This window comes from Myotis myotis, unplaced genomic scaffold (assembly GCF_014108235.1).
Source record: "Myotis myotis isolate mMyoMyo1 unplaced genomic scaffold, mMyoMyo1.p scaffold_m19_p_2, whole genome shotgun sequence".
Lineage (NCBI taxonomy): Eukaryota > Metazoa > Chordata > Mammalia > Chiroptera > Vespertilionidae > Myotis > Myotis myotis.
The window spans coordinates 7,574,364-7,589,260 of NW_023416324.1; the positions used below are offsets into that span (position 1 = coordinate 7,574,364).

General features: G+C 55.4%; 1 protein-coding gene across 2 annotated transcripts; it reads left to right on the top strand.

Annotated features, from left to right (window-relative positions):
* The first annotated feature begins 99 nt into the window (after nucleotides 1–99).
* On the top strand, nucleotides 100–14,104 carry CTRC (chymotrypsin C). Of its 2 annotated transcripts, XM_036351869.1 has the most exons (8): nucleotides 100–1,864; nucleotides 3,282–3,373; nucleotides 3,474–3,571; nucleotides 4,832–4,957; nucleotides 5,756–5,892; nucleotides 6,856–7,001; nucleotides 7,620–7,772; nucleotides 8,386–14,104. In XM_036351869.1, the coding sequence occupies exons 1-8, from the start codon at nucleotides 1,777–1,779 to the stop codon at nucleotides 8,398–8,400; spliced, it is 855 nt and encodes a 284-aa protein (XP_036207762.1). In that variant the 5' UTR covers nucleotides 100–1,776; the 3' UTR covers nucleotides 8,401–14,104. The 2 variants fall into 2 exon arrangements, with proteins under 2 accessions (XP_036207762.1, XP_036207761.1); XM_036351868.1 differs by having other exon boundaries at nucleotides 7,620–8,472.
* Nucleotides 14,105–14,897: the final 793 nt, after the last annotated feature.

The window sequence follows — 14,897 nt, forward strand, 5'->3', positions numbered from 1 at the left end:
TTCTTAGGGAGAGTGGAAGAGAGAGGGAAAGACAGAGAGAAATATCGATGTGAGAGAAACACATCGATTGGTTGCCTCCTGCATGAGCCCTGACCAGGACCCAGGCCGGGGAGGACCCTGAAACCAAGGTACATGCCCTTGACTGGAATCGAACCCAGGACCCTTCAGTCCACAGACCGACACTCTATCCACTGAGCCCAACCGGCTAGGGCCATCCTGTTTTAAGGAGAAACCCTGCCAGCCCCAAGGCCCGCCCCTTAGGGACCTCAGCTGGGATGTAACAGCTGCCACCGGCATGCCCTGTCCCAGCAGCGAGGAGATAAGGGCCCCAACCCATGGCACCTGCTGTTTTTCAGACTCCCCGCTGCCTCCCTGACCTTGGCCTGCTTCTCCTCAGGTCCCCACTCCGGAGCCCAGCCTCCACCGAGTCATGCTGGGTACTTTTCCATTGTGGACTGACCCTGCGTGGCTGCGGGTCATTGAGGTCCCACATCCTCCGAGGCCCCGCTCCATCCTGGCAAACAAGGCTCAGCGGATGGGGCCTGGCATGGGGCAGCAGCCTCCCACTCTCAAGTCCTCAAGTGCATTTTGGAATCTGTAGAGAAGGAGTCCTTTCCAACCCGCACCCCATCAAGCTCCCACCCAGAACTAACTTCTGGTTCAGGGACACCCCAAGGAACACTTACCACCCTGCCCAGCAGGGGGCTCCAGCGATGCTGAACTGGATCTTAGCATCCCTGAGGTCCCAGCCCTAGCACAGGGCCTCCACACAGGAGGTGCTCTGCGAATGGGGGATGAATGAATGAATGAGTCAGTGGCCGCTATGTGCATGGTATATCAGTGCCTCACCGTCTGGGCATACAAGAGCAGAAGTCCAGGCTGAGGTCATGCCTTGGGAAAAATGGATTAAACCAGATGCTCTAAGGGACAGACTAACCCCAAACTGCTGGGGCTCCGGATGGAACCGCTGGACACACCATAATGAGACCCACACCAAGGGCCGTAGACTCAGATCTGCCACTCAATCTTGACCTTCCAGTCATGGACGCTTAGGACTGATAGGAACCTAAGAGTGTGTCTGGTTCTAATTGCCCATTTTAGAGATGGGGAGGCTGAGGGCCTTGCAGGGAGACAACCGAGCTGGCTCCAGGTCGGAATTTGGCCAGGGGATGCCCACACCTCAGCCTCTGTTCGCCGCCCGGGAGGAGGTGCTGGGGAGCAGGGATGCCCCAAGCCCAGACAATACTAATTGAATGAGTGGGGGAAGAAAAAGAGAAAACAACAGGAAGAGAAGAAAGAAACGAGAGAAGCTATGAAGACAGAGGGATGGGGTATCAGCAGTGCGAAGCCCGGACCGGCTCTGTTGTTGCCCAGCTGTGTGGCCATGGAGGGCCCCAGGCCCTCAAGTCTCAGCTGCCTCATCTTTACTGAGCGGGTACGAGTGTCTCTGTGGTGCTGTCGGGAGGATTCAGTGCGTGCGAAAAGCACTGAGCACGATGCCTGGCATCTAGTAGGTGCTCAGTAAATAACAGCTACAAGAATGAGTTAGGGAGAGAGAACACACTCCCAGCAGAGTGGTGGGGGCCTCCCAAACCTGCACACCTCAGGATTTGCTCTCTCCGGTTACTTGGGGAAATCATGCCTCGAGCCAGCCCTATCTGCTGCCCAAATTAAACAGTAACCAGCCAAGGTCAGGGAAAGGGCCTTGTAGGAGCAGGTTTCCTTCCAAGAGGTGGCTCAGCCTGGACGGGTGGGCTCACTCGCTGCTGCCTATAAATGTGCCCTTCCCGCCTGGACCGGCCACTCGCTCCTGAGCACGCAAACATGCTGGGCTTCACCGTCCTCGCCGCGCTCCTAGCCTACGGTAAGCTGTGGGTCGGGACCAGCTGCAGCTCACGGGCTGTGAGCTCGGGCCGGCCTCCCAGGAACAAGGACTGGAGCAGGGGGCCCTCTGCTCTCAGGTGGGGGGTGGGGGTCCAGGAAAGGAGCTTTGGGGTCCTATGAGAGTTCAGGTACTGCTGGCTGCTGTGTGTCAGATGAGCCACTGCCCGCTTGGCAACTTGGCTTCCATATCTGCACAATAGAGCTGATGGTCTGACCTCCCAGGGCGAGGATAGAGCTGAGATGCGGAGAGCCCCAGGCCCGCGCTCACCCTGGTCTCTCCAGCGAACACCGGGGCTTGCCTTTGCCAGCGGGGCCATCTCTCCCTTGGGGATTCTTTCCTTCCCCGTGTTGGTGGCCTTCTGCCCAATTAGGAATCCACAAACGTGGCTTGTATGTCCCTCACTCTCGGCAGGACCTAGACAAGCCACTCACCTCTTTAAATCTCACTGGCTCTTTTGGCAAATGGCAGCACTTGGTGAAGAGTCCTGCCCTGGCTGGTGTGGCTCCCCTGCACCTAAAAGCTGCTGGTTCTATTCCCGGTCAGAGCACATGCCAGGGTTGCAGGTTCAATCCCTGGTGAGGGTCATGCAGGACAAAGCTGATCAATGTTTTGCTCTCTGCTCTCACATCAATGTTTCTCTCTCTCTCAAAATCAATTTTTTAAAAATCCTTAAAAAAATATTTGTAAAAGAGTCCTTCCAGCTAACAACCACGGCAGTAATAATAACAGCAGCTCCCCATTACTGTGTGTTTACCGTGTGCCAGGCCGACGCTAAGCCCTTCACGTGCAGGAAGGAGCTGACTTGACCCTGGGAGGCAGGGTCCATTAGTACATCCACTTTACAGATGAGACTGAGGCTCAGTGAGGCTCCATATCTCGCCCAAGATCACGTGGCTGCTCAGTGACAGAGCAGAATTTGAGTCTGGGTCTGTCTCCCTGTGGAGCACATGCTCTTGACCACTCCACACAGCTCCCAGCTATGACAGTCTGGGCCTGTATGGACTCAATGCTCACACACACACACACACACACACACACACACACACACACCCTTTACCCTGTGGCCTAAAAACCAACAGCAGGGTAAGGATGAAGGACCCTGGTGGTCCCGGGCACTTGCACGCATGCCAGCCACCTTTTAGTCCCTCTGTACGGGCCTTTCACTGAACCCTTTGCAGGCATTGTCTAATTTGTTCCCAGGACAAGCACACCAGGTGGTGCTATTCTTCCCATTTCACAGAAAGGGAAGCTGAGGCCCCGAGAACTAGATGGCTCCTCCAGAGTCATCCAGTAAAATCTGAATCTGTGTCTGCCCAGCCCCAGAGTTCCACCTGCCCCTTCCCCAGCGGGGATGCCAGCCCCCTCACCTGTGTCCTTCCTCTCCTGTCTCCCCCAGCCTCCAGCTGCGGGGTCCCCACCTTCCAGCCCAACCTAGCAACCCGGGTGGTGGGAGGAGAGAATGCCGTGCCCCACAGCTGGCCCTGGCAGGTAAGCACTGTTGCAGGGGTGGGAGGTGAGAGGTGGGAGGTGGGAGGAGAGGGGCATGGGATGGGGGTCCCTGTGAACTGACACGTGGCCCCTCCTCCAGATCTCCCTCCAGTACCTGAAGGACAACACATGGAGGCACACGTGCGGTGGCACCTTGATTGCCAGCAACTTCGTCCTCACGGCTGCCCACTGCATCAGGTGGGCAGGGATGACGCCCAGAGCGGGGGTGGGGCCTGAGGAGCTGCTTTTATTGAGCACCTATTACTCACTCAGGCACTGCGCTAAATAAGCTGCTTGTCTCCAGTAACCGCCTTTTCATCTCTCCATCCAGCAGTGTTTATTGCGCACCTACTATGTGCCAGGGCACACAGCAGTCAGGACGAAGTCTGTGCTCCCAACGAGCTTATAGTCTAGCAGAAGACAGAGCAACAGACCATTAAACAATCAAATATGTAATATATCAAATGTCAGTGAAGAGAAAAGGCTGGAAGAGAATAAAAGTATAAGGGGTTCTATTTTAAAGGAGGCGGCCAGGAAGCTCTTTCTGCAAAGGGGACATGCAGGCAAAGACCTGAAGGAAGTGAGGCGAGGACTCATGGTCTGGGAGGAGGAGGAGTAGGAAAAGGAGGAGGCAGGGGAGGCAAGGGTGCTGCAGGTGGAGGGAACAGCCAGTGCAAACTTAGTATGTTTGAGGAATGATGAGGAAGCTGGGGTTGCAGAAGCAGTAGCGGGGGGTGGGGAGGGAGGGTTGGGAAGGAGGAGAGTTAGAGAGAAACGCAGGTGAGATGATGCAGACATGAAGTAGCGGGGAGTAGCGGGGGGGAGGGAGGGTTGGGAAGGAGGAGAGTTAGAGAGAAATGCAGGTGAGATGATGCAGACATGAAGCAACCGATTCTCACAGCAGTCCTGCAAGGGAGTTCCACTGTTATCTCCACTTTACAGATGAGAAAACTGAGGCCCAGGGCTACGCACCTAGGAGCCAGAGTGGACTTGGCCAGGGCCCTTCTCTGCCCCCTGGGAAGGGTCAACGGGGATGGACACTCCCTTCCCCCAAATGATTGCCATGTGGCCACAGAGCCGAGTCAACGAAGCTCCGAGGTCCCTCTCCTTTTTTGTATTTGTTTTAGTTTTATTTTATTTTTATTTATATTTTTTTGTTACTCCCCACCTGAGTATATTTTCCCACTGATTTTAGAGAGTGTAAGGGAGGGGAGAGACAGAGAGAAACGTCGATGTGAGAGAGACACCTTTATTGGTTGCCTCCCACACAAGCCCGACCAGGGCTGGGGGTCAAGCCTGCAACCGAGGCGCGTGCCCTTTTGATCAAACCCAGCACCCTTCAGTTCGAAGGCCGGCGCTCTATCCACTGAGCCAAACTGGCTGGAGGGAGTTCCCTCTCTACCCCACCAGCCAGCGGGGACGGGAGGCCACCCTGACCAGCCCCCTTCCTCTGTTTAGCAAATCCAAGACCTACCGTGTGGGCCTGGGGAAGAACAACCTGGCGGTGGACGACGAGCCCGGCTCCCTGTTCGTGGATGTGGACACCATCTTTGTCCACGAGAAGTGGAACTCCTTCCTGGTGCGGTGAGTGCCCCCCTGACTTCTCACGCCCCCGGGGGGCAGCGCAGAGGAGGAGGGGATCCCAAGACGGAGCCGCAGAGCCTGCCCCCACCCTGTCCCTGGGCCCCACCCTTACCCTGCGCGGCCAGCAGATGACTCCTTTACGCAAAATGGCAAAACACTAAGTGGAGACAGACACCCTTCCCATCTCCGTCACGGGCCAGGGTGCCCCAGAAGTACGCAGGGAATCACCCCACGCCCCCCCATAGGTCTTGCCTGAAGCCCCTCGGCCAGGGCTGAGCTAGCACTCGCCTTAACTGAGTGCCTACGCCTTGCCATAAGCACCTATGTGCCATCTCTTATTTAATCCTCACAACAGCCCTGCACAAGGAGCTCAGAGAGGTTAAGAAATAAGTCCCAGGTCACACAGCCCGTACCTGTCAGAACTAGGCATCAAACCAGGTCTGCTAAGGTTGCCACCTCTCATCCCGGTGACATGAACACATTTAAAAAATTGCATCCACAAGGGTCCCTCTTCTATCATTGTAATTCCCTACTTCCCTTTGCTTAATTGCTGGTGGGTACTTAACCTGCTGGTCCCAAAGGCGTCATCTACATCTAAAGGGGCGGGCGATGGCGATGTTAGAAGGCAGATCATCTGTCCTCCAACATCTCTGTCAGCCCATTAGAAGCTGACAGTCAGGATGTTCCGGGAGGACCCCAGGCACCCTGGGCCTGACTCTCAGCTCACAGCTGGGCCTCTTAGCCTGGGCGGGGGAGCCAAGACCTCCTGCTCAGTCAGTCCTCCACTCTGAATTCCAGCAATGACATCGCCCTCATCAAGCTGGCGGAACCCGTGGAGCTGAGTGACACCATCCAGGTTGCGTGCCTGCCAGCGGAGGGTGCCATGCTGTCTCGGGACTATCCCTGCTACGTCACCGGCTGGGGCCGCCTCTGGAGTGAGTACCGCCCCTGGCAAATCACAGGAGCCTTCCTGGAGGAAGTGGCTCTCCCAACAAGCACATCACCCACTTGGCCCATCACTTCTCCTCTTAACATTGTAATCACAACAGCTACTATTCATTAAGCACCTACCATGTAGCAGACACTCTAACTATCATGTAAGAAGGGGCCCCACAAGGATTGAATGGATTAGAATTGGTCAAGTGCTTGTACAAGGCTTGGCACGTACTAAGTGCCATATAAGTGACTGACTATTCAATGAGCTCAACAACCTTTTGGGGGGTGGGAGGGTTAGATCTTATGGTACCATATGCCCTATAAGTTCCAGCCAAATTAAAAGGATACATGCAAAGAGATGAAACTATGGCCGAAACCGGTTTGGCTCAGTGGATAGAGCGCCGGCCTGCGGACTGAAGGGTCCCAGGTTCGATTCCGGTCAAGGGCGTATACCTGGGTTGCGAGCATATCCCCAGTGGGAGATGTGCAGGAGGCAGCTGATCGATGTTTCTCTCTCATCGATGTTTCTAACTCTCTATCTCTCTCCCTTCCTCTCTGTAAAAAATCAATAAAATATATTAAAAAAAAAAAAAAAAAAGAGATGAAACTATGGAAGACTTAGAGAAAAATGCAGATTAATACTTGGAAAATCTTGGGGTGAGAAAGACCGTTTATTGTGCGACGTTACGGCAGAATCTTACAAGGAAACAAGGGACAGTGAACCCCCAGAATCACCTCCAAGGACTTTCTGTGATTGGTCCTGCCTCCAGCCGCTCTCCCTTCCCCCTCCTCAGAGGGGCCTCCAACCACACAGTCCGAGACCATTGGCTCAGAGCCTCTCCTCTCCACTGAGGGCCTATGTGTGGTTCCCACACACTCCCTGGGGACCTGTCCCAGCCGCACTCACCCTGAAGGCCTGGGCTGCCTGGACGGGTGCCCGCTCACCGCTGTTCTCTCTGCAGCCAATGGCCCCATCGCCGAGGAGCTGCAGCAGGGTCTGCAGCCCGTGGTGGATCACGCCACCTGCACCCAGAGCGACTGGTGGGGCGCCATGGTGAAGGACACGATGGTGTGCGCCGGCGGTGACGGCGTCACCTCAGCCTGCAACGTGAGTGTCCGGGCCCCGCACCCTGTCCCTAGCCAGGTGGCCAAGTGAGAATATGGACATAGAGTAAGCGCTTCACGGGGTTGCCGTGACAACCAACTGAGTCTAACAAGTGGAGAGGGAACTTCATGGAAGTCTCTATACATGTTCTGTCATGCCATCAGCTCCATCGTCCAGGGAGACAGGGGGGTCCTGACACAGACCCAGGCAGCACCTAGGACAATCAGGGACTGTCCTGTTTTCAAACACACGACCCCTCTCCCCACTCCCACCTGCCTCATGTTCCCAGCTCTCCAACATAGCTCCCAGCATCCTCATCCCTCTGGGCATCTCTCTGGACATGGTGACCTGAACAGCGAGGGAAACTGAGGCACAGAGAGGGTTACCATCATCCCAAGATCACACAGCACATCAAGAGTTCATTTGACACCCCAGGGCCTCCTAGAATGAGGCCAAGATAGCCCCAAGCCACCTCTTCTCTGCCCCCTCACCATGGACATGCTGAGGCCAAAAGAGGGGGTACCAAGGCTGTGAGGAGCCCACACCCCCCACCCCGTCTCGCCCTGGCTTCCCAAGCCTGCCTGGGGGAGGCCTGAGGCTGATGCCGCCTGTCTGGTGCAGGGCGACTCCGGCGGCCCACTGAACTGCCAGGCTGAGAGCGGCGCCTGGGAGGTGCGGGGCATCGTGAGCTTCGGCTCCGGCCTGGGCTGCAACACCCACAAGAAGCCCGCCGTCTACACCCGCGTGTCCGCCTACATCGACTGGATCAACCAGGTGCGTGCCTGCCTCCCAGCCTCCTTCCTGCAGGCGCCAGCCCCTCGCCCGCACTCGCCCTCACGCCCCCATTCCTTACCAACTCAGTCATTCATTCACTCATTCCTTGGCTGATTCCATCATTCATTCATTCGCGTGCTTGTTCCCATATGCACCCACTCATGCACTCACTCAGTCAGTCAAGAGGTACTGAGTGCGTGCTGTGCACAGCCTCGAGTCAGGTGCGGTGAAGGACACGGTCATTGCCATTCGTCCTTGCTTCAGCAAATACTCAGGTCCTGATCCCAGGCACCACCCCAGCCCCGCAAGAGAAACGTGGCCCCAGGAGAGTGGGGCTCAGCAGAGGAGAGGGGCAGCATGGCTGGCCATATAGACCTTGAGGACAGGGGAGCAGAGGGTCCCTCAGCCTGCAGCTTTCACGTGGCGGGTGGGGGGCAGATGTGTTCTGAGGCCCATTTGCACTGCAGCCTGAAGTCCTGGGGGGAGGGGTACAGAGCCCTTGGGCAGAGGCGAGGCTGGCTTGTGAAGTCTTGGGGCTCCTTACTCCCCCGCAGCAGGGGACACGGATGTGGGCGCAGGCGCACACACACTCACCCTGTTCTCTGCTCTGCAGAAAATGCAGCAGTGAGTCATCCTCCAGAGCCACAGCCGCAAATCCTCACAAATCCCCGCAACCACAATAAACCTCGTTTGCCCTTGAGCCAGCGCCTGCACTCTTGATTTGCGTCTCCGCCTCGCAGCAGTTCCCGGGCCCTGTAGGGGTGGCCCCTTTCCGCACTGGGAATGCAAAGAGAGCCCCCCTGCCCCCCCCCAGCCAGGCTGGTCAGGCCTTGGAGTTTGGTCCTGGTCCTGGAGGTGCTAGTGGAGGGGACCCCAGGAAGCCACCTGGTGCCTGAGGGGATATGAGTTAGGGACACACCAGACACTTGCCCCCAACTTCTCACAGCTGTGGCCCTGATCAAATCGCCATCTTCCTGATCCTGTCCCCCACCCTCCAGAGGAGCCTGGTGGGTCAGCTGTAGGTGGAGGATGGGGTCTCAGCGGCTGGCATGGGGAGGGTGCAGACAGAGGAGGAGGGCACAGCCCAGCCCTCAGGGGTACAGGTTTGAAGAAAGCAATGGTTGCCACACATGGTCACAGCAGTCAGCGCTGGAAAACTTGCACTGTATTAGACAGGCCGGGAAACTGAGGCCCGAGAGAAGAAGGAGCTGGGCCAGGTCACAGGAACAGAGAGCCAGTAATGCACCTGCCACAGGGGCCCCGGGAAGGGAGGGCCCTCTTGAGGCCCATTGGGGGGCAAGTGTGGCCAAGAAAGAGAGGGACCCAGTGTCCAGTGAGGGAAAGACCAAGTGGGGACCCTGACCCCTGACCACAGCACTTCTGAGAATGTGCTGATCCAGAAAGGGAGGTGCCCGCCCCCCACCTCTGAACTCCCAGCTCCTACTGGGCGAGCCCTCGCTGTACCGCCTGTGGCTGGTCCGTGAGATGTCCCGCTTTCCCACGGATTTTGGCGCCAGGAGGTGGGACGTGGCGGACCTCTCCTGCCTCACTATGCCAGGCCATTCTCAGGAAAGACGGCTCACTCAACAAGAAAGACATCACCAAGCAGCTGGTGCTGCCAGAGCCCGAGGCACAGGGCAGGAGGGGTGACCGACAGTCCCGGTGCAGGGTCCTTTCCTAGGACGTGAGGCTTTCCGCGCTAAAACCAGGGCCGTCCCAGGCACACTGGGGTGGTTGGTCGCCCTAGCAGGGGCAGGGGATGTGACGGGAGCATGAGCAAAGAGAGAGCCATGGAGGGGGTGTTGGGACTGTATTTGCAGAGTAATAGGGAGCCATAGAGAGTTTTAGATAGAGAGATGACCGCTGTGGTCCAATGCACACACTGGAGTCTTCATCTGACAGCTGGATGGAGAGTGACTTGGAGACAGGAAGGCCAGCTGCAATTAGGCTAACATCACTGTGGCCCTGACCAAGGTGATGATAGAAAGGAGAGAGGGGGCTCAGGAATTCAGCAATAACTCCTGACTTATTTAAGAGGCACCTGTGCAGTGTTAAACAACAGCCCCCAGTCCCAAATCTATATAACTTTTGGGAATGGTTGGATTAGGGCACCTACTCGTATTAGCTAATAACTGTTGAAACATAAGCCACGGTTCTGTTTGCTCAATGAGAACACAAATCTGAGATTCAGGGACAGAACCCACTGTTGTGGCCAAGAGTCAGCGTCTATGTGAGTGGACAGACCAACAGCCTCCAGAGATGTCCACATCCCAGTCCCAGAACCAGTGAGGGTTACCTGAGATGGCGAAAGGGATTCGCAGGTGTGACTGATTTAAGGATCATGGGACGGGGAGTGGCCTCAACTACCCAGGTGGGCCCGATGCAATCACAAGGGCCCTTATAAGAGGGAGGCAGGCGGGTTAGAGTCAGGAGAGCTAAGAACGGAAGCAGGGGTTCAGGTCCGGGTCCGGGAGATGCGAAGATGTTTCCCTAATGGCTTCGTGGACGTGGGAGGGGTCACAAGCCGAGCAAGGCAGGCGGCCTGTAGCTAGAAGCTGGGAAAGGCAGGGACAGGGGTTCCCCGCTAGGCCTCCGGAAGGACCCAGCCTGGTGTCGCCCAGTGACACTGGTTGTGGCCCTCTGGCCTCCAGAACTGTGAGAGGACACAGGTCTGCGTTTTGAGCCACTGCAGTCACGGTAAGTTGTTGAAGCAGCAACGGGAAATAAATACACCGTCTCTCCTGTCTTCTGACGAAATCTAGAGTCCGCGGTGGGGGTCAGGCGGGGAGGAAGGGCAGGTCAGGAAGGACTCCCTGGGATCTGGCTGCGGTGACGGCAAGGATTTGTGCACTTTGCCCAAGAAGTCACAAACCGGTGGTTGGAAAGGCGGGGAAGGGGCACTGAGGCACTGACCCTGCCAGCAGCCCCCTAGAATGCCATCGTGTGTATGGCTGATGCAGTCGCCGTGGCTGGCGCGTAGTCAGCCCCAGGGAATCTGTGTGCCAGGCACCATCCCATACACTGTCTCATCTAATAATCATGGCAGCCCTGATTATTATCCCCTTTACAGAGGAGGAAACTGAGGCTCAGAGAGGTTTAGAAACTTGCCCAAGATCACACCGCTAGTGATGGGCGCCAGGTCTTGAACCCAGGTAGTCTGACTCCAGAGCCTGTGTGGCGAGCAACCATATTACTCTGCCATTAATCCCCAAATCTTAAGGCGCCCCTTACCCTGAAGCCCTCCCCTGGCCCTGTCGGAGGGGAGGGGGGGTAGGCTGTGGGTGTGCTGACAAGCCTGAGCAAAGCTGGCAACGAGCCCAGACAGACAGAAACCTGAGAGGAGAATCATTGCTCACAGATGTTCACAAAGGGCTCGCACCCACTGAACCGGCTACTGCGGGCACAATGAATAATGCTGGGGAACAACCCACCTCAAACCCTCTGTGGCATCCCATGGCAGGAGTTACTGCTCACACCTGTGGGGGCAGCTGGGGACCCGCTACATGGCCCTGCTGATTGTGGCTGGAATCCCTCCTATGTCTAAAGGGCCTGGGGGTTGGCTGGACAAGTCTGGGCACTCACGGGGTTGGAGCGCTGAACTCTGCCACTGACAGGCAGCGACAGTGACTGAGTCACTTAACCTCTCAGAACCTCAGTTTCCGCATCTGTACAATGGGCACCTGCCTCCCTCTCCGTTTCCCAATGAAGTCACAGCAGCTTGTGATTGGAGTAATTACGTCTACTGGCCCCACACCTGGACTCCTATTAGCAAATCTTCCCTCTCCCTTTGTTCCTAGGAGAGAGAGCCTCATTCCCAGCAGGCCTTGGGGGCCAGTTCCCCCATGCTCCCTCTTCTGAGGTTGGGGCATGTGTCTGCAAAACTTCTCGTGGTGGTGGGCCGGGGGAGCGGGGCATGTAAAGACAGAGAATAAACAGGGAGCATCTACCCGAAGCATCGATGTTCTGTGAAGATTGGGTGGGAAGAAAGAGAGTTGACATTGAGCCAGCGATGCTAGGAAGTAAGCTACAAAATTCAGACAAGGTTTTCCAGATGAAGACTGAGAATTCGGAGACATCTTGCTGCTGTGGAGACTGCTTCGTGCTAGACCTCAGATCCGGAGCCCGCGAACCAAATCTGTTTTGTAAATAAAGTTTTATTGGAACCCGGCTATGTCCAGATGGCTGCTTTTGCAAGGTTGACTAGTCGCAACGGAGACCATATGGCCCACAAGCTAAAATATTTACTCTCTGGGCCTTTACAGGAAAAGTCTGCCAAGCCCCGATCTACTAGGATTCTTTGATGGAAACGTTTGAAGCGTTCTGTGCTATTCGTATCTGAGTCCCCCCATCTCAGGATTTAAGCGTGAGCATTGTATTGCACATTTACTACTGTTTTAAGTGAATACGCTGTTGTTTAATTTTACCCACAAACCTAAGAGATAGGTGGGGTGCTTGTTGTTCCTATTTGATAGGTAGAGAAAGTGAGGAAATAGATGCAACTTGCCCTAGCCCAGTTCTTCCCAACTCGCCACAGGCAGAAGAACCGCCTGGGTAGCTCGCTAACCTGCAGATGCGGAGCTGGCAGCCTGGGGTGGAGAGCCTGCACTTCTCACCGGCTCCTCAGCTGTGCGAGTTCTGCAGGTCCACACCACTCTGAGCAGCAAGGACCCAAACCACAGAGTCAGCGCACGCAAGCACCGGTGTGAGCCCAGCCCCTAACCACTGAGCCGCATGGCTTCCCAGAAGAATGTTTTTGCACGAATGAGTCATAAACCCCATGAGAAGTTCACATCTACGTCTCCCTGCCCCCACTGAGACCTCCAGGACCGAGCCCAGTTCAGAACTTGACAAACTCCCTCGTTGTCCAACAACAGACAAATGGGGAACCGAGCACGGAGGGGGAAGTGGGCTGCGTGGCTGTTTTCTCTCCCTCCCTGGCCCCCATTCCCTCTCTAGAACCCTGGATTTTTGTGTCTGTGCCCCCCTTTCCCCACTCCTCCTACACGTGGTCTGGGTGGAGCCTCATGTCTAGATTTGGGGGTGGGACATATGAGGCCTGGCCAATCATTGTGTCACATCCCCACCACCACCACAACAGTTGGCTCAGGGATGGGCATGTGACTAAGGCAGGTCCAATCAGAGAGAGTTGTGGGACTTCTGAACCCTAGAAGAAGGCTCTCAGTCCCTGCTGCAGGATGAGGAGGTGTGAGGGTACAACAGCAAGAGGGAGAGAAAGGGAAGAAGGGGTGATGTTGCTTCCCTGGGGAACAATTTGGCACTGTATGGAGACATTTCTGGTTGTCATGAGTTGGGGCTGGAGAGGAGGGTGGGAGCCAGGGATGCTGCCAAGCCTCCTACAATGCAGAGGAGAGCCCTCATAACAACGGATCATCACCCCAAATGGCAGTAGGGCTGCAGTTGGGAAACCCTGAGTCAAAGATCCTATAGCCATCCTGTCCCCATGGATGGGAGAACCTGCTGCTCCAGGCCACTCCGTGGAGCCGAGAAGGGACCCTCAGAGCGGCGGAGCCCTGGGGACACCCTCAGAGCCCTGGGGACACCCTCAGAGCCCTGGACCCGGCTGGGCCTCAAGCCAGCCCTGCTCCGTGCTTTTCCAGTTTGTGGCCCCATCAATGGCCCGATGGCTTACGCCTGTTTGATGAAGTTTTCTGTCACTTTCAACTCCTCCAAGCAGCATGGTGGGCACACGTTCTTCTCTCTGCTTTATAGATGGGCAGTCCCAGCCCAGAGAGCCTGTCTGACTGGCCCAAGGTCACACAGCAAGCTCATGGCATGTGCCAACTGGTATTTGCTCAGTGGCCTCACACAGGACAAACTGTGTTTTTATATTAAAACAAACACAGCTTCACAAAGCCGAGTGCCAAATTCACACTAACTTTCAAGATAGAAGAGGAGACTTCAGAAATAGTTTGCTGTTGCAGAGACTGCTGCAGACTACAAACGAGAGTCCAAACACTCGCGGGGCGTCGGGGGATCTCTCTGGTGCGCCCCCTCTGTAGGCATGTCCCCGTGCTTTTCAAATCCTCTCCACAATGTTGCACAACAGAGGCACATCTTTCTCTGCCTGGGTCACAGATGGGCCGGCCCCAGGCCCGGAGGTGTACGTGACTCATCTGAGGCCACACAGCAAGCCACGGCCTAGAAGAGCGTTCCTCAACCTTGGCACCATCGACATTGGCAAGGAGATCATGCCTGTGTGTGGTAGGATGTTTAGCAGCTTCTAGCCCAGTGATGGCGAACCTTTTGAGCTCGGCGTGTCAGCCTTTTGAAAAACCCTAACTTAACTCTGGTGCCGTGTCACATATAGAGATTTTTTGATATTTGCAACCATAGTAAAACAAAGGCTTATATTTTTGATATTTACTTTATATATTTAAATGCCATTTAACAAAGAAAAATCAACCAAAAAAAATGAGTTCGCGTGTCACCTCTGACATGCGTGTCATAGGTTCGCCATCACTGACTAGACCAGGGGTGGGCAAACTTTTTGACTCGAGGGCCGCAATGGGCTCTTAAACTGGACCGGAGGGCCGGAACAAAAGCATGGATGGAGTGTTTGTGTGAACTAATATAAATTCAAAGTAAACATCATTACATAAAAGGGTACGGTCTTTTTTTTTTTTTAGTTTTATTCATTTCAAATGGGCCGGATCCGGCCCGCGGGCCGTAGTTTGCCCACGGCTGGACTAGTCTCTACCCACTGGATGTCCATAGTACCCCTCCTGAGCCATGACAATAAAAAATGTCTCCAGACATTGCCAAATGCCCCCTGGGGGGTGGGGGGCAGTACCAGCTCCATGGAGGACCACTGCCCAGAATGCTTTTCATTCAGCATGCCAGCTTTGTTTTTTTTGTTTGTTTTTGTTTTTTTTATTGCTTAAAGTATTACAAAGGGTATTACATATGTGTCCTTTTTTCCCCCCCGCCCTTGACAGTCCCCTAGCCTCCCCTATCCCCCAGTGTCTTATGTCCATTGGTTATGCTTATATGCATGCATACAAGTCCTTTGGTTGATCTCTTACCCCCCTCCCTCCTGCCCCCCAACCCTCCCCGGCCTTCCCGCTGCAGTTTGACAATCTGTTTGAGGCAGCTCTGCCTCTGTAT

Bases quoted from the DNA above. Each gene is read 5' to 3' on its own strand.
- CTRC (XM_036351868.1), top strand. From the start codon at position 1,777: ATGTGCCCTTCCCGCCTGGACCGGCCACTCGCTCCTGAGCACGCAAAC. The intron at 3,374-3,473 runs GTAAGCACTGTT...CCCCTCCTCCAG, and splicing joins CCCACAGCTGGCCCTGGCAG to ATCTCCCTCCAGTACCTGAA. The intron at 3,572-4,831 runs GTGGGCAGGGAT...TCCTCTGTTTAG, and splicing joins ACGGCTGCCCACTGCATCAG to CAAATCCAAGACCTACCGTG.